This window comes from Pogonomyrmex barbatus, unplaced genomic scaffold, assembly GCF_055798465.1.
Source record: "Pogonomyrmex barbatus isolate J1 unplaced genomic scaffold, ASM5579846v1 scaffold18, whole genome shotgun sequence".
Lineage (NCBI taxonomy): Eukaryota > Metazoa > Arthropoda > Insecta > Hymenoptera > Formicidae > Pogonomyrmex > Pogonomyrmex barbatus.
The window spans coordinates 6,518,794-6,545,733 of record NW_028297114.1 but is presented as its reverse complement, the minus strand read 5'-3'; the positions used below and the strand labels follow the sequence as shown (position 1 = coordinate 6,545,733).

Sequence of the window (26,940 nt, the reverse complement as noted above, 5' to 3'; positions counted from 1 at the left end):
CTGGCGGAGAATTGAGGGTGCACGACAATGGAACTACCCCGTGTGAGAAACGCTTGTGATGTTGTTCCACGAGCCGCCCCTGTCATCTGGTGGTGACTTTTGTAAACACCGTCGTGTACCTCGGGGATGGACAGAGGCATGCGAGTGATGGGAACATCATCCCCTTTACACCCCGCTATCTTTCTTGTCGCGAAGGAAAGCGGAAAAATAGATTATCGAATCGTTTGATTTACGTAATCATTCGTCTTCATAAAATCGATTGCTTCAATATTTCCCGCAATTTAAAAAAATGGAGCAACTCTAAGATTAGAAACAAATAAAATTGAATAATTGCAATTTCTTCCGCGCGGAAGATGCAATTGCGCACGACGACTACAAATAGATACATGGACATAAATGATCTTATTGTGTACCGTTAAATCGTTGTGAAATCAGACAACGCAATCAGAAATATGCGCACAGTTAAGGCATAATTGCCAGAATGTTCGATACACACATACGGCCAATGGAAACAGCCTCCAGGCTTGATCTCTCAATAGCGAGCTTACGGCTTAGAAATTCGCCCCGATCTCGTCCCCTTTCAACCCCCTAAATACTGGTATTACTGATTACAGAACCGCAGCAGCACGTGGCTCACGTCTGCGCCCGTCACAGTCACACCGGCCAATTTGCGTTTCCGTAATTTCCGCCTGACAATGGACCACCCCGCATATACACGGTGCGAGCGTATGCGTGTATACGCGGATTGATAATCCGCGCACGCACACACGCACGCGTTTCGGATTGAACGCTACTGCCAATTTCGCGTGTGGTCGACAGCAACGATTGTTCTTTGCCCGTATATACGCTCGTAGTAACGAAGCCGAGAGAGAGAGAGAGAGAGAGAGAGAGAGAGAGAGAGAGAGAGAGAGCGCAAAGCGCGTTCGCTTTCACACGCTCCTCTTCATCGTCGCGATTATAGGGCGTGTCCGTGGCAAACGACGCCGGTCACTTCGATAAAATGATGCGACACGTTGTAATTATACTATATAAAACATTCGTGATATCATGGTAAGTCATTACGATAAGAAAAATCGTAAACTTACCTGATGACTTGTTATTATACGCGCCTTAATATTTTTCGTTTGGTCACAATAAACTATTGTGCAATGAGTTTTTTTCCGTTACGGTTACTTTCCCCTCGTTTGTGCTTTTATTTTATTCTGTATATTTATTTAGAAAAAGAAAGAATAGACCTTTTCACACGCATAATTATACAAAGTTTTCGCTGTCATTACCGTAATGGTAAAAAATTGTCGTTAAAACCGAGCCTTGAGTAAATCGGATTTTGTGAGACGCGCGGCAAATCCTTCTAGAATCGGAAAGTGTTCTCTAAAGATCTCGATCTTTACCTGGAGCTGTTTAGCTGGATGGCTCTGATCGCAAACGGGATGCCCGCTGCGATTCGAACAATGAGAGCCTCAGTGGGGGTGCGTTAAGGTCTATTCTCTGAATCCTTCCGAGAATTTTTCCGCTTGACAAAGGACCAACGTTTGGAAAAGATCTTTAGGCATTTTCGTGCACCAATACCGAAACAACTTTGACGACTGTTGACCTTCCAATGCGACGCATAACGGTACATTTCTGTGCGAACCGGAAATTCGAATGCTCCGCAAATTTTTACAATGGTATTACCACGAAAAATCAGTTTAAAGCTATTCCGTTCTTTACCGTAACCTTGATCTTCACCGAAGAAACAAATAGTCAAGGGCGACAGATCGCTACGCGGCCAAGTGTTGTGACTACCAATGGATATAAGCAAACAAAATCAACGTCAAGTCTCGGTAACAAATTCGATCTGATTTTATCGAAGCGGACAGAAGTCGGCGGAATTAAGAAGAATGAATAATTTCAATGCCATAGAATGTAAGTAAACCACATGCATAGAAAGCATGAATAAGAAAAACGATTGATATTTGACTTTCGTTCGTCTTACAATAATCTGAAGAGAATTCTTGCTAGAACTCGAAACATTTTTGCTAAAATGCTCACAAAGGTTCTATATATTTAAATTTTATGAAAAACCTTGGAATATCGACGTTAAATCACATCATATTTGTATACATTATTTTCAATTTCCAACGTGACTCAAAAATATGGACATATTACGAACGGCAGCTCCGCTATCTATGTCATACCACGAGCAATTTTCTGCAAAGCCTCATTAGAATAAAACATGGTTTATACGGCGCTTTCAACTCTCTCGAAAAATCTGTTCTTTTACGTATGCATAAGAGCTAAGCCAAATCGCGGGCGGCATGAATGCGGCCCGCCACCCGCACAACACCCGCACAACACAAGACCTCCCCCACGGTCGACGAATAACAAAAAAACCTCGAAATCAGCCCCGGCTCGATATGTGACTCGAATAATGGGGAAAAAGTTGTCGGTACAATAGGCGGACGTGGAGGAAGCTCTCGAGCCGCCGGTACCAAAATGAAATCTAGGCGAAAGGGGTCGGTTGGCGCGTTTCTCCATGGTATCTGTGAGCGGGCGCGTATACACGCCAGGACTACATGCAACAGGACTCGGCTCTAGAGTACGACTCTTTATTTAACTGGAGTATAGAAGATGTGAATGCCAGGGCGGATTAAAAGCGCCGTGGAAGAGAAGGGAGGAAGAGAAGCAGGAGGGAAGAGAGAGAGGGAGAGAAGGAGAAGAGAAGAGAAGAGGAGCGAGTGCCGGCGGAGGCCGGTCGCATCAGACCGACGCGGCGGGGAGGGGGGGGGGGGACGAAAAAGAGGGAGAGGATCATTTGAATGAGTAATACTACACCTCGCGCACCCACCCACACCGCCATACAAGTCCCGAGCACAGCAGCTTTGTTTGATACGGCGCATTGTGCTGGCTGCCACCGGTTTACTTTATACCGACACACACACACACACACACACACACACACACACACACACACACACACACACACACACACACACACACACACACACACACAAGTTCACGTGTCGCGTGTACGCACGTATTCGTACATAATCGCTCGCGCATTCCCTCTCTCGTCGATCCCTCGATCTCTCTCTTTCTCTTTCTCTTTCCCTCCCCGATCATTCTTTTTACGACCTCGGAATACGCGGTGCCCTCGGGCCTTCAGCCTCAACTGCCGAAAATTGTATTATAATGCGACCAGAGCACACGACAATGAGACAGCGGCACGGTCAAGTTGCCTTATGCCAATCTCAGAATGGCGATGGTTATGATTTCCACGAGAAAGAACGGGCGGCTGCGAATGACGGACGGATAAAGAAACCGGTAAGGATTTCAGACTAAAGCTAACAAAAATTTTGAAATAGAAAATTTATGCTGAATATCGATTCCTAAAATGAAGGAAATACAATTCTGTTATTCCTAAAAAAATTCATTGTCAGAGTCTCGAAAATAGAAAATATTTATATCTATATGTGTATATCTCTGACTGACCGAAGTTCAAAGATTGTACATTATCGATTATATGATTACCGTATTAATCTTATTATTAGCGGCAAGGTACATAAATTCGTCGAGGTCCGATCCGGGGATCCGATTATCGCGGCTAGTGCGGGTACGCGCGTAAATCGAGCTTCGCGAGGCTGCCGCCGCCGCGACGTGTCTAGGAACATCGTAGATAAGACACGTGCGATTCGGCGACGTGTACGTACGTAAGCGCGGGCGTGCTCTAATCGCGCGGGGGCGACCGGGACACGTACTGGACCCGCCGCCGCGTGCGCGTGTGCGTATGCGTGTACGTATGGCGCACCCGCGCGATCTCACCACTCTCTGTCCCGCCCCCCCCTCCCCGTGTTCTGCACCGACGGCGATAACGGAATGCAGTATTCGCACGAACCTAATCCGGGGGTCCGCGGGTCCTGCGCTTTCGCTTTGAAATTTATCTCGCGGCGACCGCAGATAAGAACCGACCGGCCGTGGTTTATCCTCCTGGCGCAGTTAATAGTGATCTCGCTAAGCTCTCGAACGAAAGGCAGGTTTGGTAACGTCCCTTTCGCCGCCTCCTTCATCCGGCTGCCGCAACCGCCAAGGGATAACCGTGAATTTCGATTAATTGAAGCGACAACAAACTATTATATAATCTCACTTGTTATATGCAATCTGGGAAATAGTTGTAAATTACGCTTCTTTCCTCTGCCGTAATTATCTAATTGTGCCACCACGTTATAGAAACGATTATCTGTTATATCAGAACATATCAAGTTAAGAGGGATTTAAATAAAATTTTAATTCAAATAAGCGATAAAACTCAAATATTCTATTCCAAACTTATGTAAAAATTATTTTGCTTCCCTCTGTGTGTGTGTGTGTGTGTGTGTGTGTGTGTGTGTGTGTGTGTGTGTGCGCGCACGCGCGCGCGCTCAAACATTAAAATCATTATCAATATAAAAATGATATATGATATTTTGTATTCCATTAAAACACACGATAAAAGATTTATCACGCAAATTATACTTATATTCCAGAAATGTAAGCAGAGCAGAGATATCCTTTACATACTTCATGGATCCTGCATCACGACGACGATTTTGGTCGAAGGAAGAAGCGGAAAGCTTAAAGGGCTTGCGAGATAGGTGAAGTTAGACAACAAGGAGGATGCACGCCCGGCTTTATCGCAGACAGCAGGATAATTAAATTTGTCGGGCTGATTTATGGCGTTGCACGTAGGGATGGCGGAGCAGAGAGATGAAACTAGGCAGGCTACGGTAAGGGGTTCTAATGCTGCCACTGTTTCTCGTGCCAGATGACACCGTAGACTTCTTCAAGGTACAAGGGACGAGAAAGACGAGAGAAATGTACGTAGATTATTTACAAAACTTCATTATCTTGGCTGCAGAAAATTATATAATTATAAAAATATATTTTTGTAGCAAACACACAACTGACGATATATTTTTCCCTCGCAAATCAAAAAAATGTTAATAGTATGACGGATTATGGACGGTAAATAAATATTTTTATCTCGATACATTTATCGCGACGCTTTTGATCTCGGCCGAATTTGGACTTAAATTCGTGGGGAGAAGACGGTAATGCGAAACAAGTGTAATATCCGAAGAGCCGATTATTTAAGAGGTCGCTCAATAATTCATGAAAATTCGTGACTTGCCGGGCGTCCTGGAACGCGTTTAACTTCTAACCCAAAGCTGGTGACACGCGATGGAAGACAGCGGGAATATCGTATCGCCTATCGCGGTGTATTCTCGTAAAAAATTCGTCCCTCGCCCTTCGGCCCTATCTCGCGAAAATCGAGGTGAAAAGAATTAGAGGGCTGGTAGGATATATCTCGGGGGAGCGGAGGGACCACGAACTTTTTACCCCTCGTGCCAAGTGTCGCCGGCCTCATTAAATATTCAACTCTGTAATACAATATCCACCGTGTAGAAGGCACTGTACAAGCAGGATAAACGATTTGCGAGGCTGAGGGGAAAAGGGTCGTGGAGCCAAGCAGGCTTTCGTGAAACGGCGCTTTCGTCCCGATACAAGGTAGTTGCAAACTTCTTCGAAGGAAGAACAAGTCATATAATACAGACTGGGATTTAGTGAGGACTAAAAGTTGTCACTTTGTTACAGTTTGTCCGTAATTTCATTCATTATATTATCACGTTCTGTATTTACGCGCGCAAATTGTGCGTGATTAATTGAAACTCTATAGATTATTCTTTCTTTCTCCGGCATATAGATTTTATGATCGATAATGATGAAAGAAAGTAACAAAGATGGTGATCGATACGATTATTCTAGTTTTAATCACAATAATATAATAATAAGTCATAATGAAGATTGGACGCCTTTTATATTTCCATAAAAAACACGATAAAGTTATATCTGAGATAGGATGGGAGATAAAAGTGTCACTCGTCATTCACAGACATAATTGTTACCGGTAAACAAGATACGAGACAACGATACGTGACGTATCGATAAAGTCACAAATATACGTTTGCATTACGAGTGAAAGAGGAGGTATCTTTTCACAGCTGATCGGGCGTGCTTTCCGAAGGGTCTCGTAAAGGGTCAGGAAATTTGCAATATTTTTCAACGGAAAAACCCTGGCAACGAGGGTGCGCCAGGAATGAAAAAGAGGGATTTCTGCGAAGGAGTAACAGCGGGGTGTCTCGCATCGAAGCATATTTATTCCACCATAATGACAACAGAGTTCCATGGAAGCTGCGATCCTGCCGCTAATGTCTTTAATATCATAGCTTATCGATGACTCTTTGTGTCTATGCAAAAATCTAAGACTCTTTAAATTTTTTTTAGAAAAACCATATTATATTTCATTTTTTAAGATGTTAAGATAGTTGAAAGATAATAGCAAATGCTATGTAATTAAAAACAAAATCATGCAGCTGATAGTGTTAACAATATTATAAATCTTTATGTAATTATAACTTTACAATAAAAAACAAATTGCTATATGATAAAATAACAGCAATTCTACGAACACGCAATTCTCTTTCCTCTCATAATTTTTTTTGTAATCGGAATTAACGCTGAACGATAATTTTTAAATTGGAATTAGCTGCGCAGCGAGTGAAAAGCATCGACGCGCCGCGAAGAGAGATTTTCACGAGCCGAGAGCTGGTTATTTTAATAACGTTATAATAAGACGTCGCGGGATTGATGCTAAACTATTTGCTGGCAGCCGACGCCAAAGCGCCGAAGAGGTTTGCGGTGGAAATACGGTGAGCTTAAAAGCAACAAAGATGTCTAGATCTTAAAGCCCGTCGCCTACGAGTCATTAACATACTTACTGCCGTACAGCGACGAGCCGACTGACGCTTTCGAGCGATCTCGACAAAGAATATATATCCTTTTCGCAGCGTTAAAATTTAAATTTAAATTTGCTTGGTATCATAATTATTAAACATCTCCCGAGTGTAATATGTTGAAGAATTGAAATTTCACATTTCAAATTAATAAATTTTTACAAATAAACTTTTTGAGTAGAATTCGATAATTGCTCGTAGAGAGGCTTTGGTCGAGCCACCTACAGACCTTCCTACTACAGTTGTATTCACTCGGCCTAATCGTTTCTCCTACCACATCGTCGATAGGAATGATCGTGCCCGATGACTTTACGGGCGTCGATGCTCGTTCCCTTGATTTACGACCCCCCTAACCTTCGCCGTGTTACCTACATTGTTTCCCCCCAACGAGGGTTTCTCTTTACACGCACTGCTTGCGCTACCTCGACCGGGGCTTACCGGAGAGACCTCGACCTCGGTAAACTACATAACGGAGTATCCTTCGTCTTCAGAGATCCGACTCGCTGTAAACCATTGAACCGGTAAACCAGAAACATGCTTTCGCCATGTAATCGATGTTCTGTTCGAATTCCATGTTACATAAGCTTAAACCTCGTAAGAAGAGAAGCCCTTGTAGAGAGTGTTGGAAATGCTTATCTGTCGATGTCTAAAGTATAATCTAATGTTAATGCGTTGCAAAGTCATGCGATTGCTAGATTATTATCAAAAACACTATTGTAATGGCATGTATTATTGGACGTATCGGACATGTACAGTACTTTCACTACAAATGAAACAAAGTGTGGCCTTCTTTATATTTCGCCGCTATGGACATATCACGAAGAATAATCCCATTCAGTTTGTATAAAAATTCTTGCAAACATCTGTCGTAACGAACTGTAGGAAGATAAGTAAATTTAATATAAATAACATTCATCGCAGAATACAATTAAAAACAAATAGTCTACATGCTATGTGTAGGAAATTTCTTTTAACCCTTCTCTTATTCTGAACTTCTAAATACCCGTAAATACGCAAAATCGAAGAATGCATCAAATTGAGAGTAAACATATTCGATTCTTTTCGATTAGAAATAAGACCAGACGTAAAACTAGAATTAAATGAGATAATTTTGAAGAAAATAAAATGAAAGAGTAGCTTGTCTATTTTACATTAGCTATTTTTACATTATCAGTTTATTACATGTTCATTTTAAATTACTTTTATATAAATAAACATTAAAGAGAGAGGAAGGATTTATATATCTAATAAATAAGTAAGTTTTTTTAAATACCGATATATTTAACATCTTAGCTTTTGATATGAATCCTATCCTGAAATTATCTCGCAGAATTGCCGAACACGGACGCGATCAACCGATCATCATACATTTGATGGAATTCATCTCTGTCAATATTTTTGAACGACGCGTTCGCGCACCCGTCACATAGTAACTACCGGTTAGCTGGTCCGACAGAGCAGGCGAGTTGTTTTGCAGCGCGCCGGAATAGATATTGGTGGTAGCTGGCGCACAGACAGAGAAGTGCCACTATTTCTGACGAGCGCGAAAGAACGTCCCTTCGCCCCTCGTCGTCGTCGTCGGCGTCGTCGTCGTCATGATCGTCGTGGTCGTCGTCGCCGTCGTCGTCGTCATAATCCTCTCTCGTCCTCTTGTACGCCTCTACCATCCAAGGTGTGTTTAGACGCGCGAGGGTGAACGGAGTGCATCGTCGTTTAATAGAGGACAGACGCCGAGAGAAGCGGCCAGGAATAACCGTCAAGATGTCACACTTCCATATAGACATCGTGCCGAACTCCTGCCGGTTCCACTCGATGATCTGCCCGCCGTTTCGTTCGTCCGCCGTCTGTTTCTTCGAGTTCGCATCGCATCACGGCGGCGTCGGCGGTCTGCTCCAAGCAGGAACGACTGGGGCACGCGCACACGATTAATGAGCCGGAATCAAAAGCGCAATCTCGCTTTGCGCAGCGAGATCAAACGCCAACAACTTATTGTCCCTACGGGATACAAAATTGAGAAGGTGTAAGGCCGTAGCGAGACAGGGCTTTTGACTTTCGTGGCATATATATATATATATATATATATATATATATATATATTTATATTAAAAAGTATTAATAAATTTTACTTCGGTCGAATCAATTAATTTTTTTATGCTATTTTTTATCGTACAAAACATTCCAGAAGGTCTCTTCGTTGTCTCAAATTTTTCTCACATGTTCAAATTCATGCGCGATCGATGAGAGTGTAAGCCGAAAATCAGCTCAAGTCTCAGTTGGCGCCAAATCACGCAGATGCAAATACCGATCCTCGGAATACGACCTCACTTTGTTGCACAAGCGCTGAAACAAATCGCGCGGCACCATCCTTTTGGATCGCGCACACGAACGCAGAAACGGACGCTAAATGAGACGAATGGCTTCTGAAAACGGGACATGTGTTAAGTGCGGAATTAATTTCGCCACGCGGTTGCGGCGGGCACGCGCGACTGAATTATATATGCGACAAATCTGTATCGCCGACGTCGATTAATCAATGAGATTCCGCGGTCAACTCGCATCATTTACACAAAGAGAACAAGATTTAAGCGCGATTAAAGGTGATACGAGACGAAGGATGGGAGAGGCTTTCTCGGTTTGAGTTATCTTCCCGACCATAGGCGCACGGTGGGAAAGTCTTCCATCAAAATCCCGGTTAATAAGCGGCCCACTAACACACCCACGGTGACTCGACGGCGACTCGACGGCGGCTCGCCGCAGATCTACGAGTGTCGTTTGTCACGGTAACGCGACTGGGCCAAACGAGGCGTCGATATAACAACAACTCTACTGCCAAAGGCGTTGTTGTATCTATTTTTAGCTTCTTAAGCGCAAGAGCGATGAGCACGGAGAGACGAGAAAGAGTAAAGAGGAAAAGGAAAAGAATGAGAGATGGGTTTGGGAGTAGAAGCTCGGAATCGTATTGTGCACAATCGCGTGGGAATAACCGAGCGTTCTCCGACGACGTTTCGGTCGCACCTGAAAGCACGTGGGTGAGGTCGGTACTCTCGTTCGCCATCCCGGAAGACGTAAATAATCGCCGCGCGGATGTTATAAGCGTCACGGCTTATTCAGAAAATCTTAAATCTCCCTCGGAACGAGCTTATCGTTTGGGACTGTATATTTTAAGACTACCGGAGACGAGAGATCGTCATATGTCAAATACGATAACTTCACCTATGTGTAATTACGTTACGTAGCGTCTCGCGTTAAGCGCGAAATGAGAATCCAACGTTATTTTTCAATATACCGGAAAATTTACTTTGAGAAAAGCAAAATAACTAAATAAACTTTGCTTCTTTGCAGCCCGGAACAGAGTTCGTGGTTTCGAGATTTCCGCGGAATATTCTCGCGCAGAGATCAACCATGAAAGTGGAGGATGAAAGACGTTCATTCTACTCGCTACGTCATGAATATCTATCTTTCCCGCGCAAAGTTTCCGCGTGTGTGCACGTGCGTGCAAGGCTCATGGAGACCGTTGAGCGATCTCTTAAGTGACTACTAAGTTTATCCTAAGTCCGGTGTCACGCGAACGCTCACTTATGGCAAAACGCCTTGTCTCGCTTACGACGCAGACCAGCCGAAAAAAAAACTCCGCACCGTTGTCCCGCTCGATAGTTGACACACCTGCCAGCATTCCAGACTCACCTGGTATCGCTTTATCGTACTGTCACGAAAGCTTACACATATATATAAAACACGCAGGATAGAAATCCTTCTTTTTTTTTTTTTTTTTGCAAGATTGACCTTTTTTTATTCCTTCGCTTTTTGCTCATCGATATCCGGCAGCACTGAATACATATAATTTTAAGTTTCACCAAGAGTGCAAAATACACAATTTCGATAAATGTAACGTGTCTCTTGCAATGTCGATATCTAATAAAGGTAAACGTATATTCAATTATAATTTCTGTTTTATTTATTCTCCTAATTGTACCTTTGTTGTAATCCCGTGGAATTTCTCGGCTCAATAAGAATCACCGCGATCCTTCACAAACTTCACAATCTTCACACGACCGCGGATGTGTCACGCGAGAGGAGGGAGCTATCGGGAAAGGAAAATCGTCGCCCGTGTCGGAGATGGAACGACCATTGTTGTCGCAGATAAGCGAAGGTTGAAGGCTTCGACACCCGTTCGTCTCTACTCTATCCCACTCGCTCTCCTTTGCGCCTCTGTGATAGTCGAGGAATGACCACCCAGGCGGGATCTCGCGCCTATTCGTGAATGACAAATGCGTCTCCGCCCGGTATATCGGGCGCACGTCTCAGTACGCCGTTCGACAGGACATAAATGCTTCGTGGAAGCATGGACGCGAGACGACGTGTTCGTCTTACGAAGGATCGCCGATGCGAGCGGGATACGAAAATCTAGCTTTACGCGAAAAAAACTGAATGCGCGAGATACCGGGAGATAATTGTATCGTTATAGATCAATAAATCTAAATAGATCACAGAGCGCCGATGTTTTACGCGTTTTCCAGTTAAATGAATACACTCCCATTTAGATGGAGCATAAATATAGCGCAGTGAATCGTAAAATACGGCGGAAGCAAGGGAGAGGATGTGAAGTTCGAGGGAGAGGAGGCATGAGAGAGAGAGAGAGAGAGAGAGAGAGACCAAGCGAGGCAAAAAGGCGAGAAGAAGAGAGAGGAGGGGAGAAAGATTCCGTTGTCACTGAAAGAAAGAAGAGAAAGGGTACGCTGTGTCGTTTTGGGACAGGCAGCCGTGCGCTCGCCCACACACAAAGTCGACAAGAAAGAAAAAGATCGAGCCGCGATGCGGCTGTGGTTCACACCGCACCGAATGACTGATCCTCTCAGCGGTGCGTCTTTCATTGCACTCATGGAAGAACGAACGAACGTTGATTACTATCGCTCGTGCAAAGCGCCACGATGCTGTGCCCTTTCTCTTTCTCTCCCTTCCTATCTCGCTCTTTACCCTTTCTGATGTACGTCGACCAATGCTATATCCCATGTAGCCGCCTTGCTAAGTGCAATCAAAATATCTAGCGAGCAATTATCCGTACATAAATTTATTGGCAGCGATCACTAATAAAACAATACTCAGCAAGTACCAAAAGTCATTCTTATAAATACTAGAAGAAAAAAATAATTCAGATCACATACATTTACCGTTTGTTATTTCCAATAATTTCCACTTATGTCACTTTCTTGCTACAAGATATTGCTTTAACGTGATATTAAAATAATTGTACAGATGTTTCTCAAACATTGTGACATATAATTCAAAGATTTTAATCTAATGAAGCAACAATACATTGAAAATCTTGGCCATTGACACGCTCTGAATTTCATTCCGCGTGCGAAAAGACAACTCAAAGACACTGACGCGTTACAAGACAGCGCTACGCAGAGGTGAAGAGTCAGTATTTAACATCGCGAACTCTCGAAACGTGCGAATAATGTGGGTAATCAGATCGCTAAGAATCCTATCGATCAGCGAGCCACATGAGATACCAGAATCGAATCGATATCACATGTGTAACACTTTGGATAATTTCGAGAATTTCATCAAGAATAGAGAGAGAAAAGAGATTTTCTTCTCAGAAAAAAAAAATTAAAAAAATATGAGACTTAAAAGATAGCGTACATTCTCTCGTTTATTCTCTCTAGCTTACTCAAAGAATAATATTATTACAACGTGTAAAAATATGATTTTGGCTACGAGAGAAGTCGATTATTACAAACACGGATAATTTGGGACTCAGACTCACGGCTGTATATGCGCGCGCTGAGTTTATGTCTTGCTGAAACTATTACGAGCCTAATAGAAACGAAAACGATCACGAACACACACTTCGCTCGCGGGCGAAGTTTGCGGGACGCGGCCTTGCCGCGTCGCGGCGCGAACGACCGTCGAACTATCGTCGTTTTATTGCTCGCAAATCGAGTGTCGGGTGTCTCCTGCGAGGCTCTCGCGAGGCAGGAAGTCGAAAAGAGGTCGAAATCAGAGGGCCGTTTTCCGCGCTCGATTTACCAAAATGCATCCGGTTGTGCCGCGTCGAGACGTCCCTTACATGCGCTTACGATCGCGGAATTCTCCTCAGGATAGAAGATTCGATATCCCGTTCTACCCCCCGCACACGTCGTTGCGTCCCGCCATCTCCTTTTTACGACGCGGCACCCACGAAAGGGTACTCGGGGATCTGCTACATATTTGCATGGGGATACAGAAGCGCACGTATATGCTCGCGCACACGCGCTTCCACGGCCGCTTCCCTCTAATCCTCTAATAGGATTTATACGCGCGAGCTCGATTACCTTCAGTCAAGGATATACCCCCTCGCCATTGCCATCGTCAGACCCAACGACGCGTATTTACCGCGGTAATTTCGCGCCCGCACCCACACAACGCTCCTATCATGGAATAATAAAGGTGTATGAATTTACGAACGACACTGATGAAAAATAAAGCTAAAAATCAGGAAAAAACGTAAAATCCGTCTTTTAAAAATATCTTTTTATTTGTCTACAAGAAACCCATACTAATTTATATGTGTGTAGCATTTAGCGCGATGGTATCTTAGAAATACAAGAATATACACAAAAAGAAATGAAAATTCCTTCCACGTATGCGTTCGTGTTAGATGAAGCTTTATAAAGATCCTAAAAAGAAAGCCTAAAAAGTAAATGTCGTTTTCAAATGTCAGAATTTATCGTAATAAAAAACGAGAACGATCGTGTTCGCGAGAGGTGAACGCGATGACGATGACGCGATCCAATCCTTCAACAATAACGATAACGTCCGTAGAATCACGGTGGCGAGTGAGCACGCGAGAGATCAATCTTCGTACGCGGCTCACGTAGAATCGTTTCTTTCGCGAGATCGTATATCTATCGTTGCGTCGCGCACAGCAAAAATTTTCGGTAAATAGTTTTCTTCGCACCTCGCTTTGCCTCCCTTTTCTCGCGCCCGTACCTACCAGCCAGTCGCATACCGGTATGTCAGAAGCTGCGTTTCGGTCGTCTCGTCGGAGACTCCGAGGACTTTGAGGACAGGTTTGCATGCGGACTGGACGAACACGAAGAACGAGATCGTTTTCATTCCCGCCGACGCGACGATCAGTAGAGTCAACTCGACGGTGGTGCGGCATCGACGCATTCCGCGGAATGCGTCTCTCCTCGGTTCCAAGTCTTTCGCGGTTGAGAAAGCGGAGGAGGGGAAGAGAGAGAGAGAGAGAGAGAGAGGAGAAGAGAGTCAAGGTGCAGTGCCGAGATGCCGGCTTCTTCTTTTTTTTTTTTTTCCGGCCCAAAGGCGCTCGCTCCCTCGCGAATAAACGCGATCGGCTCTCTTATTTGGCGGCTGGACCGAAGCCGCTCGGAAAGGATCGAGAGATGAGAGAGAGAGAGAGAGAGAGAGAGAGAGAGAGAGAGAGAGAGAGAGGAACAGAAGAAGAAAGAGAAGATGAAGAGGGAGAAGGAAGAGGCCGAAGAACCTGGAATTGGCGCGACCAAAGCAAAAGAGAGAAAGAAAAAGAGAGACGTCCTTCGCTACAAACGGAGGATAGACTCTCGAGAAGGAGAAAGGATTCTCCGCGCCTTCCTCCTCCGCGCCTTTCATGCAAGCCGGCCCGTTAATCCTCCACGGATCCCGCCAGGGTCCCACGGAGATGCACCAAGGAATTTGCATACAAGATCTTCTGGCATCTTCTCCACGGTTACCTCGTTGTCCTCCCGCACCTCCTCATCTTCTCATTTCACCGTTCCCTCGGCCATCTTTCTCACTTCCCTAGAGTGTACCTCGTGCTCCTCCTCCTCCTCCTCCTCTTCCTCCTCCTTCTCCTCCTCTTCCTCCTCCTCTTCGATCCGAGACGCCATCGCGTCCCGCTTATGTGTCGATCGCTCGCTATTCGCCTCCTCTTCCTTCCTATTTAGATTCCCGGAGAAGCATTCGTTCCCTCGTCCCTCCGATCGCTTTGAAAGTCGCAGAGAACTTTGCTCGACGGTCCATCAAGCGTCGGGAGGCACTAACCGATCGCATTCTCCACGCGGAACAATGGAAGCGGCCTCCTTCGAGTTGCCGATCTCAACGGAAACTCTTGAATACACGGTTTATGGTAACCTTGATCCGCCGGTTACAATGAGAAATGATCGAAATAATGGCAATCATCTCAATACGGCGCCGAATCAGCCGGAGGCCGTGCGCGCGGAAAAACCGCTCCCGAGTTACGGCATTAATTCGGCCTGCGGACTCGGCGAATTAGCATCGTCACCCTGTAATCGCGAACGCGCGCGCGATAAATTTGCAAGTATATTACGCCTTCGCCGATATGAATATTAAATGCGCCCTCGGAATAGAATTAAACAGCATTTTTGCTTCCCGGAATTTGAATGCCAAATATACGGTAATGATATGTTACGCGCAAAGCGTCCCCGCGCGATGCATTATTAATGCCGAATCTCTCTTTCCTCTCTCTCCCCCCACCCCTCCTCCCCCCGAGGCCTTGCTTTTCCACCGCGGTCCTCGATTTTCCGGATGGTCATCAGCCGCGTGTCGTCCACCTCGACGAATCGTGAGTACCCGTGCGCGTCCCATAATCCCGTAGGAAAACTCATTCGATCCGATAACCTCGAAGAATTTGACGTGGGGCTTCATCCCCTCGCGTCAGTCCTTCTCTTCCCACCGGAGTTAATCCGAGCCATATACGCGAGCGATTACCGTTAATTATATTTTCCTGGTGGGCTCTCTCGCATACATATACCTATATATTATACATATATATATATATACATACATACATGCACACGAGCGTACGTTTGTACTCGTCCGTTCGGTGTCTCCCCTGGGTTTTCACACAGAAATACACGTGCCGCGCGCGCTTAGGCGTCGCGGCGTGGGTGTGCACGCGCGTGTTTTTGTAGATGACGAAGAAGGGGACCGGGGGGGCCTGGCCTGCGTGGGAAGGGCACGGGCGAGCAGCCACCCTCCCTTTGCTCGGTAGCGTTTCCTCCCTTAGCGTTAATACGGGCTACGTCGAGCGAAGGGCAGGATTAAATTGGCACCAATTACCAGCAAAACACCCTCCACGCACTTTCTCTCCCCCTGTTTCTTCTCGTACCCGCCTGCTCCTGTTCCTCGCTTCAGAAATGCTCCCACCCTCTTGACGCCCGCTCACCCTAAAGAAGAGAGAATTCCGCCCCTCTCACAGCCGCAACGATATTACATTATGAAAATATACATCTACAGCTGACGTAGCTATACTTCGCGAGCCAATTATATAGACATGTACATTCGTACGATGATTAAAATTCTTAGAAAAGAAAATTGATATAAATATATATATATCAATCTTTGTTTGTATGGTCTGATAGATATATTCTAAACCCTTGAATACTAATTTATATATTATTTAAATATGTCTGAGTTTCACATCAAACCATTGATACAAGAATAAAATTGATAGTGCTATGCATTGCTTCGTAGCACTCTTACATCTTTTTTCTTTAAATATTCACATTACTTCAATGATGTAAATATTTATATATTCTTTAAATAAATTCATTATAAAAACATAACATTATATAAACCATTCTATTGCTCTATCAAATCTTTAATTCTGAATCTTTAATTTTATTCTTTATTTCCCAGAGCTTATAATACGTACATTTATACAATTAAGATATCTTGCTAAGAAATATAGCTACTGAGCTATACCCAGTAATTTTCCACGAGCGACAAGATTATAACGAGTACACCTAACAGCAAACGCACACCGATGTGTCACCGTGTCGACCTATTCTCCCCCGTCTGCTCTATGCGTTACGTGTGTGTGTGCACACACATACACATAAAGTGCACACCGTCGATACTCGCACGAGCTTGAGCGAAGATGATGAGGACGACGATGACGACGACGACAACGACGACAACGATGACGGCAACGACGACAAAGACGGTGGCGGCATTTGTGCGTCACACAAATGGGCGGTTCTAAGGAATACATGCTGCAATTGGTCGGCCTAGTCGTTACACTTATCACATTACTCCCGAGCGATGTGCTGAGGAGTACATGCGTGCGTGCGTGCGTGCGTGCGTGCGTGCGTGCGTGCGTGCGTGCGTGCGTGCGTGCGTGCGTGCGTGCGTGCGTGCGTGCGTGCGTGCGTGCGTGCGTGCGTGCGTGCGTGAGTGCGTGAGTGTGTATATGCATAAATATGTGTACGTATATGCATAAATACGCGTGCATCTTGAGAAATCTCTCTGTCATGGATGTCGTGGGTGTGGGAATCGGTATGCAAACACGCTTGTGCGCGTGCACGCGTGTTCACATTCGTACGTACATCTGTACATTTCGCGTATATCGCGAGAGATGCCATTTGCAGGGTGATTTCGCGAATGCGCGACAGAGATTTCGCAATTTTTCTTCGCAACGTTTGCGTTTAAGTGAAGCACCTCAGAACTTTTTTGAAGATTAAATGTTCACAGATGCCATGATATGGAATGAAAAACAGCGAATGTGTACATTGTGGTAATGGCATCGAACTAATTAGACGCGATTAGTAAATGTGAACATGGAGTTGTCTTTGCTCTTTGCACGCAATACTTTAGCTCTAAATGAATTATGCAATGCGGTTACCTAAAAGGTCTTCCTGCTGCCAATAGCGTCGCATCGTCTAATTAATCGCATCGATCCTTCTTAAAGTGACCCCAATTTGCATTGCGATATCAAATCAAAGATATCGAAAGATAGAAAAAAATAGATCCATTTATGATACAAAATGTTTAAATTTGCCATATTTCTTGCATGCCTTAATAATAATTCATATTTTTTTTTTTTTCATAGAAATTAGGAACAGATATCGGCGCATTTTATTCGGCACACAAACATATTAACTTTGTGTAAAATAAAATTTTATCTTACCAACCTCCCGCTTTTTATATCTCTCTTTCCCGTAAACGTACATTCGTCTATCTAAGTTCTTTAAACCGAAATACAAAGTAACGCGATTCGCAGGCTGTCATCGAGATCATCGACAAGCCGTGTGCATCGAGCACTATATATATTAGCACATTACGACATGCATATACGCATCCGTTCCGGGACGAAGGAGTATAGAAGTCGTGGGCCCGGGAGGTACAGGAGAAGGGAAGAGAGAAGATAATTTATTATGCTGTCAGTATGTCGCTCACAATGACCGCCTCCTCGATTTTAGTGACATGGCGATTATCGTCGCGGCCGATCTCGACCGATCATCGTTAGCATGAATAACGTGACAATGGTAATCCCTTTCGTGAAAGTGCTAACGGCCATACGTGCTTCGACGCCAGATGCCGTCTCGAGCATGTAGAAGAGATCGTCACCGTGAGAGGGACATCGCGAGAAGGACGAGGAGGAGGAGGAGGAGGAGGAGGAGGAGGAGGAGGAGGAGGAGGAGGAAAGAGGTAGAGAGCGGGAGGAAACGGAGGACATTCACCACAAGCACAAACGCGGCGGAGGAGCTCCGACACGTGGCGCGTATACGTTCGTCACCCGACGAATCGCTTCTAAAAATATTTAGCGGCGCGAGAGAAAAAAAAAAATAAGAGGAAGAGAGAGAGAGAATAAGGGACGTGTGAGAGATAGCCCTCGTGCTCGGCGGTTTTAATTTGGCCATTGGAACGTGACGATACCGCGTCGCGACGCGAAGCGACGTCGGGCGTCAATCCTGGAGCGATTTCGCGCGAGCGAATGGTCGAGCGAGTTTATTTCGGGCGTTCGGAGCATTCTATCGTTCGCGACAATAACACTAACGCTAATATCGAGATATTTTCCCAACGAACCATACGCTTTCTCTCGATTATCTATGGGTATCGAGCAACGCATTCATTTCTATTTATTGTAATCGTACGCGAGACTGCCTGACTATATGACGATTGATCATTATTGTTAGTCTGTGTATCGGCTTTCAATAGGGATTCGAGGTAGCTAGCATCTTGTGACGAAAAAGCGCTAAAAATAGAAATACCGTTGACGCAACCGCTAGTAACGGCCGCCCTCGAGAAAAGACGAGGCGGATAAATATGTTCCATAATGCTTATGCGAACGATGATAACTTTTAGTACGCCCGCACGAATGTATCGCCGAGTAAGGTCAATGGATTAATGAATTAACAGCGAAATAAGTAACAGAATCCTAGAATCGTACGTGGACATTGTTTTATAGAGAATGTGTCGCCAACGTGTTCCCTAGGGTGGTAACCGACGAAATATTCTTGAAGCATTTTCCAAGGGTTGATCGCAGCCAACGGAGGCTCGGAGGAGACGAACGCACCGTAAGAGATGTGCTGGAGCGGCTCGGGGGTGGCCTCTCGGGGAGGGAAAGTGGCCCCGTTACAAGTTTTACTGCAGTTTTGCGGCTCGAAACTGCGAGCGCGTAACGGTCGGCAATTGAATTTAAATATTCAATTATGCGATGTGTAAATGAAATAGAAGCCTTATGCAAATGGCTACACGCTGCGAGGGTTGTTGCAAATTTAAAGGGTTAAATATTTATTAGCTGAGGGTTAACCGAGATTTATAGGATCGCGGCCGGCTCTTTCGCTCCCTCACTGACGTTCGGCACCTCCGGGAATTGTACGATTAGAGTCCAAGTATGCCGTCCGGATGAGTACGATAATGAATAATACGTCTTCATGTTGAGGGTTTAAACCTACCTATCGCGGATGCGTTAAAGCCGCGATTACCTACCGTTTAAGCCAAAAATTCATTTTAATTCGCTATTACTGGGAAACGAGGGTTGTTTCCGAAAAGAAAATATTGGCGACAAAAATCTTGCGCAAATTTAAAAATACGATATGGTAAAGAATTTATCATAAATATAAATATATCTGAAATGTCATAAATATATCTTAAATAAACACACTAATATCTTTGATCGAATTTTAGACAGTTCGAGTCAATCTTAATTATAATATCGAATCAAACTAATTGAATTTTTGTCCAAAATCTATTATAATCTAAACTCTACTTTCTTTGAGTTCTGTTTTAAACAATCATTTATTATACAGAGACTTGGTTTTATGTGACAGAGATGTCATTGCAATACGTACGCAATTGATCTGCGACAAGGCATGGTGTGCGAGAGGATCAAGGAGCTTCTTGGTTTGACGAATACGAGAAGATCGAGAGAGCGAAACGCCCAAATAAAAAAAATGCACCGAATATTTTTGTTTTAACTCAACAAGGCTAACATTTATTTATAATGAAAATACGTTGATTGAGACAATAGTTTAAACAAGTCATCAATATCAATATTATCGGTAATATTTATTTATATATATATATATATATATATATATATATATATATATATATATTATCACTATATATGTGCTAATCGTATACAATGTTTGGGTTTCCGAATTTTTTCATTCCCTTAAGTCTAACAAGTTGTAAATCGTAAACACACATACATGCATAATGTCTGTCTGTTTGTTGGAAGAAATCTCTTCCGCGCGTTAAATGCATGTGCTACGTTAAACACAGCGGTATCGACTTTCTTGTCGCGTTCTGTAAAGTGGCATTTAAATGTATCCGCGTAAATTGAGAGTTTTCATATATTCTGTGCCTTATCGTTTGCCTTTTGTCTGTCGTGTCGTCTCCATCTGTATACCATGGGTATGCATCTCGTAAACATTGTAACAATTACAGAAACAATACGAAACAAAAACGTAACCATATCACGCGGCGGTGTCATCAACAAACGTATACATCCGCGGCTTTGCTACGCGAGATTGAAAAAGAGGGCACAACGCGTTACGTTATGCAATCCTGATAAAACTCTAATCTGCCCTCTTTTTCTCGCTCTTCGTAGCTTGCAATCGCGCGCCGCATTGAAAATAATCGTCGGATGTCGTCCAAGACGAATCGCGCGAATCGACCATCCCACGAATATTCTTCATTAAACAAATTTTACAGAAAATCGCGAACTCCACGCACAGAAACAAAAATGCATATAATTATATAAAAAAATACTATAAAATTTAAAATGTGAGAAAACATCACACAACTTTCGCGATCGTATCATTGTCCAATAAAAAACGAAAAGCGTAATCTATATCTGAATAGAATAATGAAGAGAAAGAATTTCTCATTTTGATTACGTGGTAACAGTGTTTATGTTTGAGCATTAAAAATATCGAATATTCCGTGTCCGAGTTACATTCTAAATCGATCTTTTTTTATTAGTAAGTTTAATTAAGTACACAGTCTTGGCGCAAACATGCGCACGCTGCAACCTATGGCACTAAGTATTCACGTTATTTTTTGCATTCTTTAATTTTAATTTCCCACCCAGCGCGAAATTTATCTTCTTTACATGTAATTCGCGCTGCCACAACAAGCTTTTTGTTTCATTCCGTCAACATTCGAAGATCTTGCAATAATATTATCCGTCACGAATCGATCATTTAAGCGTGACATTTAAGGAAAAAAGATAAAAACAACTTTTCCGGCGAATTATCAATCATAAATCATATAAATCTTTAATTTACGACGATATAAAATTATCAATTTAGTTTTTGAGACAAAAATAATCGTATTATATAATAATTAACTCAACGATATGATCAATGTCATTCAAATGTAAAAGTTTCCACGCAAAAATAATCGATCCTTATAAATATGCTTGTAATATAAAAATAGGAAAAAAAAAGCTTCAATGTTCCTTCCATATGATTTTTGTTATTTTGTCTTGCGTTTCCTTTTTCATTCTTCCTATACCTTTTTGATGCGTATTTTTTTTTTTCCTTGAAGAATATCTAACAAAAACCAAGAGGTTCACAGTCCTCTCAGTCCTAGGCTCGGCACTCGTAACTAGGGTTCCAATCGACCGGTGCTGAAGCCCACGTTCCCAACTCCGTATAACCCTTGCATTCACTTATGGCAACGAGATCTTAATGAAATCATCATCGATCAGCGTTAATCGGCATTCAGACCTTAAAACTATGCTTTTTGTCTAGTGCCCCGCATACGGTTTCCGTTTTTTTTTTTTTTTTTTTTTACATACCTGTCGTGTAGAGGAAAATGTAATCTCGGATTTCTTTCCAAGTAACATTTCAGAACATGTATTTGTGCATATGTTCTCCCAACATACGTGCGAATGCATGTGCTCTCGTATACTCTCGTTTTACTATACGAGTACATGCGAGGTCTTCATTCGATGAAAATGACATATCGCGCACGCGTGCACATGTATAGATCTGCATATGTATACGTTGCACCCAATCGTCGATAGAGGCATAACGGATAATCACTCATGTACACATTTATACATGTGCATACACGCGTACCGATAAATATCATTATTAAGAGAATGAAAATTTCTTAAAAACATTCCTCGATAGCGGGGCACCAGCAAGAAAGCTGTTCTTTCGAGGATCTCTCCGTATTATTCATTTTTCTTGCATGTATATAAGATACAAGGGTTAATTACGGGGGATGGGGGTGGACTTCGCGCGCCCTGCCGATCAGGACTTGTACCTCACACAACTCCCTAGTTACGAGTACCGAAACCTAGTGACAATAATCGATTGACTTACGATTGCGCACGACTTTTAACTATCTCTTGGTTCTCGGATTCGTCGCATATCTCGATTTCATTATTCCTTCCTTTGCATTGCTCTCGCTCAATTCGATTCCAATCACACACCTGCGCAAATTTACTAAAAGATCCTGCGATTTTATTTAGTACATTCGTTCGATCCTTGTAGTCTCTGTCTTATCTATCGTTATCTTAAATTCATATTATGTCGTCAATTTTTCGGTAACCTCAAATTAAAAATTCGCAATAAATTAAACATATATATTCTATTCGTTTTCGCTAATCACAATTCACACCTTACGATTCATTCTCCCTGTCTCATATTCTCATTCGCTCTCTATCTTGCACACAATCCCTAAGTTATTCCGATCGTTCAGTTTAAAAATAGACACAAAATTCATTTATTCTTTCTGTGAAACGCGTTATGAGCCTTAATCCTATTACGTATATTCAGATCACGATTAATATCAGCAAGTTTAATCGACTATCATCGGTTCAAACTTATTCCTCGTTACTATAAGCTTCGATCGAGAAAGATGTGCGCCGTGACGTCATAGAAAGATACGCGCGTGTACGCCCACGAGAGAGGCTACCTAAAGAAAGTAGACGCCGCGTAGACGATATAATGCCTGTCGTAAACACGCCTACTACGCGCGATAGTATCGATCATCATCCAACGCGCGCTGCATTCGAAGCCATTAGCTACCGCTTAGCGCGTGCTCTCGTCCCTCCACATATAAATCGCGGTCAATAACGGCATTAAAAAGAAAAGGAATAAGAAAAAAAAAATAAAAGAAAAGAAAAAAATAAAAGAAAAGAAAAGAAAAATGGGACACTGACTGATACGAATTATCCACGCCTCGTCCGCACTTTCTATACCGGTGGTAAAAATTTAGTTAAACAATCGCGTCTCTTCTCTTCGGTGCCGTACACTTGATACAGTCCCTCATTGACATGTGACGTCGAAGTAATACATTGTTCTAGCCCCCTCCCCTCGCCCCTCTCGCTCCAGTGCTCCGTTATTTTATTCGAACTGGGAACGCTTCACGAACCAGCGAAACTATTCTCTACCCACTCGATTTTCTCGCGCGCCTCTCTCTATCCACCCTATCTCTAGCCGCTCAACGACCTACTTCGAGAAACGACGTTTCGCTCTCGCGCGCGAGACCGCAAACGCGCCCTTTTCCCCTTCCAATGCCCGCTGCTCTTTTATACAAATATCTCACACACGTCTGTCTCATCTATCTCGCATTCTACGCCGTGCCGCGAGAGACCTTCGAGGATAGCCAGGAAAGAAGGTTGTAAGAGAATGAGAGAAAAAGAGAAATGCGAGAGATGAAACAAACAGCTTCACTCTCGAAGAAGTTTACGCGCGCGGACCACGTATCTCATTATTTCCGATAACCGCCGGCTCGCAGATAGACCGCGTCCCGTTTGCACGAAGAGCAGAACGCGGAATTGGTTGCATAAGATTGCAAACTAGCCGCAAGCTCGTTCGGCGCTCTCGCATAGCCGATAATAGCCCATTACGGCTGGTTTCCAAAACGGTTTCGGGCAAGAATATCTCTGAATATGTTTTGAAAGCGGATCGCTTCGAGTGAGGACCGATGTCAACGGACCGCTGTCTGCCTGGCACGAAACAGATTTAGAAACATTCTTCCACCATGCCACGAGACGAAGTCTTACGTAATCAAATCCACGATTCGAATCTACGAGACGATCGAACAAAGACTTGCGTAAATTAATTAAACGCGTATTTAATCATCACAAAAAGTGTTTGAAAGTCTCGCAGAAAAATAGAATATACCTGACGGACCTCAGAGAAACGAATGAGAGAACGAATGAATCAAATCGATTCATTAGACTAATCGAGAAAATTAAATTAGACCCTCGATTCCATCGGACTAAAGATCTTTTTCCTTCCTCATCTTTCAACTTTATATTTTTTCAATATTTACAAATTTTTATAAGATATATCTATAGAAAAATGTAAACACGTAATTTACATTTTAATAAAAATAAATCTAAAGAATATACAATTTTATAATAAATAGATACTCAATTGTCTCGAATTTATAGGCAAAAAGAGAACAAAAGAAAAGACTAAATAAACTCAAAGCCAGTTGAGTGTCGAAGAAATTCGGCGCTCATCCTCGCGGAGTAGCATAAGACATTAAATTAAGTATACTTAAGAAAATTCCAACAAGTAGCGCCGGTCCAACAATACAAGACCCTTCATTGCTCGCGTAGAGAATCTTCGATCTAGCGTATTCTACGAATGCCTCCCTTCTGAAAAGGTCGAACGTGGATATTAGAATTCTAGAAGTTGCTACCCACGCGTCTCGACATCGATCAGATGCTAGGTACCGACTACTTATGGAGTACAGACCCGTTTGCTCTAACACAGACTTGTGTGTTTTGACTCCTACGCGTATATATGACCTCTCCGCGAAAACGAATCGAAAAGCGCTAAAGCGCTAAAGCCTCCAACTTAGCCCATTGTTAATCACGATTCAATTATTGCGGCACAGAGATCTTTTTCCGTCTTGCCAGAGAAATATCAATCCCTTAAAGGACGGACGGAATCAATCGTAAAAACGCGATCGATTCTAAAGGAACAACACCATGCGATGTTCCTATGCATCATCTTGTGTCGTGTCTATCCAATCGAATACTCGATACGACTCGATAGATGAGACACACGAAGAAGACAAACACACTAGCGAAACACGATGGTGAGAGAAGAAAAGGATAGAATCACAGAGAGATAAGCAACGGAAAGTATGTCTCGGGAGGAACAAGAGAGAAAAGAAGAGGTCTCGCGGAATCGGCACGGAAGTCGCGTGGTCTATTACGAGCACGGATAAACGGCCGAGCTAATGCTGTGGTAGGCGGCGAGGGCGGCGTGCGCGTGCGCTGGGGGCGCGGATGCGGCTGCGTGCGGCGAGGTGGCCATCGCGGCTGCCATCATCATCTGTTGGTGCGAACGCTTTAGGGAGTTGGGAGTTGTGGCGGCGCTACTTGGGGTAATAGCAGTAGTAGTGGTGGTGTTCGACTGCGGCGCAGGGTGGTGGTTTTGGCTTTGGTTTTGGTTGCTCAGTTGCAGGGGGGTGGTAGTGGCGGTACTGCCGATCCCGGCGTGATTACTATTATTATTGTTATTATTCTGGCTCTGGTGATGGTGGTGATGGTGATGATGGTGATGGTGGGGGGTGAGCGCGTCGTGCGGATAATAAGACGTTGACGATGGTGAGGTACTCACGACGTCCGGTGTGCTGGCCCCATCCGTGTGGCTGGTGCTGTCGGCGGTGCTTCTAGGTCCGCTGCCATCCAGACCGTTACCCAGCTCGGGTGGCTTTGAGCTCTCTCGATCGTCGATGACGAGGTCGATTGGCATCTTGCCCTTCAAACAGCTAATGTATCGGTGGCAGAAATTGTCGCAGAGCTCGTGAACCTGAAACACAAAAGAGAAAGGAAGAATTAGCTTATTAGCTAATTACTATTATTATTAGCTTATCGTGAAGAGGAGATTCGAGAAACAATTAGATTGATTCCGCAATCGAAGAATCGAGATTCCAAAATACTTTCTAACGGAGAGTGATTGATTAATCATATCGCCGGAAATTATTAATAGACAAATTCCATCGAATAAATCTAACCAATATACAGTCTTATTACGGTGTGAGGTGGAGAGAGAGAGAGAGAGAGAGAGAGAGAGAGAGAGAGAGAGAGAGCTCAACAGCGGGTCCGAACGCGGTGTATCGATACACGAAGATGGAGGAGAAGGATGGTGCGCACATCTCGAGGCCGTAGAAGCAATCTGAAGGAGAGAAACCGATGCAAGGAACGTAAAAGGAGAGCGAGAGAAAGAGAGATAGAGAAGAGATCTGACCGGTGTCCAGTCGACCAGAATGTTATGTATGCAAATGAAGCCTGACAGGCCTATAGGATAGCCGGTCCTCCTCCATTCCCCTTTCGACTCATCCTCCCTCGCCATACTCCCCGTCCCTCGAACCTATCCTTCTGCCTGATTCGCCTCCTTGATTCCGTTTAGAATAAACGTATTATATAAGCAAAAGCAAATAAAAATCGTTATCTTGTTATATGTAAATCGTCGGCGAGTCAAGGTATTATGAAGCCGCGTACGGCCCTTGCAAATGTACACCCTCTCCTCCATCGTCTTCCCTTCCCGGGGCTACCTTACACGCATTACCTTGCCCACTTCTATCGTCCTAGAGCTCACTTATAATACTCTTTTACTAAGCGTTTATATATAATAGAAAAGACGGCCATCTTTGCCGGTAGGCGGCACTATGTGGATCCAGGATGGTGGGATGCGGAATATGAACGATACATATGTTTATCATTCACTCGGAATATGCGAAAAGATTCGCGATCGAATTTTCCTTGATGGACTAGAGAAGAAAGTCGGCGATTAACAATTCATTCTTGACCGCTCGAAGCGAGTAAGGTAAATGAATGTACGTCGAACCATAGAAATGAGATGCACATATATAAACTGACTTAGTACTCGCGGTAATCGACATTGCGAATAAA

At 43.7% G+C, this 26,940-nt stretch overlaps 1 protein-coding gene and 1 long non-coding RNA gene across 3 annotated transcripts in view; one reads left to right on the top strand and one right to left on the bottom strand.

Moving 5' to 3' along the window:
* The window catches only part of hth (Meis homeobox homothorax), a 159,194-nt gene that overhangs the window by 84,213 nt on the left and 48,041 nt on the right, over nucleotides 1-26,940 (bottom strand). Inside the window, exon 6 of one of the 2 annotated variants that reach the window (XM_089075109.1) lies at nucleotides 25,646-25,837. In XM_089075109.1, coding sequence (XP_088931235.1) covers nucleotides 25,646-25,837 — 192 coding nt within the window. Of the gene's footprint in view, nucleotides 1-10,561; nucleotides 25,838-26,940 lie in introns of those variants that run through there. The other variant, XM_011646266.3, reaches the window with a different exon arrangement.
* LOC148937019 (uncharacterized) lies at nucleotides 192-7,254 on the top strand. The gene is made up of 3 exons (XR_016138832.1): nucleotides 192-4,175; nucleotides 4,503-4,832; nucleotides 4,908-7,254. It is a non-coding gene; the product is annotated as an uncharacterized LOC148937019 (long non-coding RNA).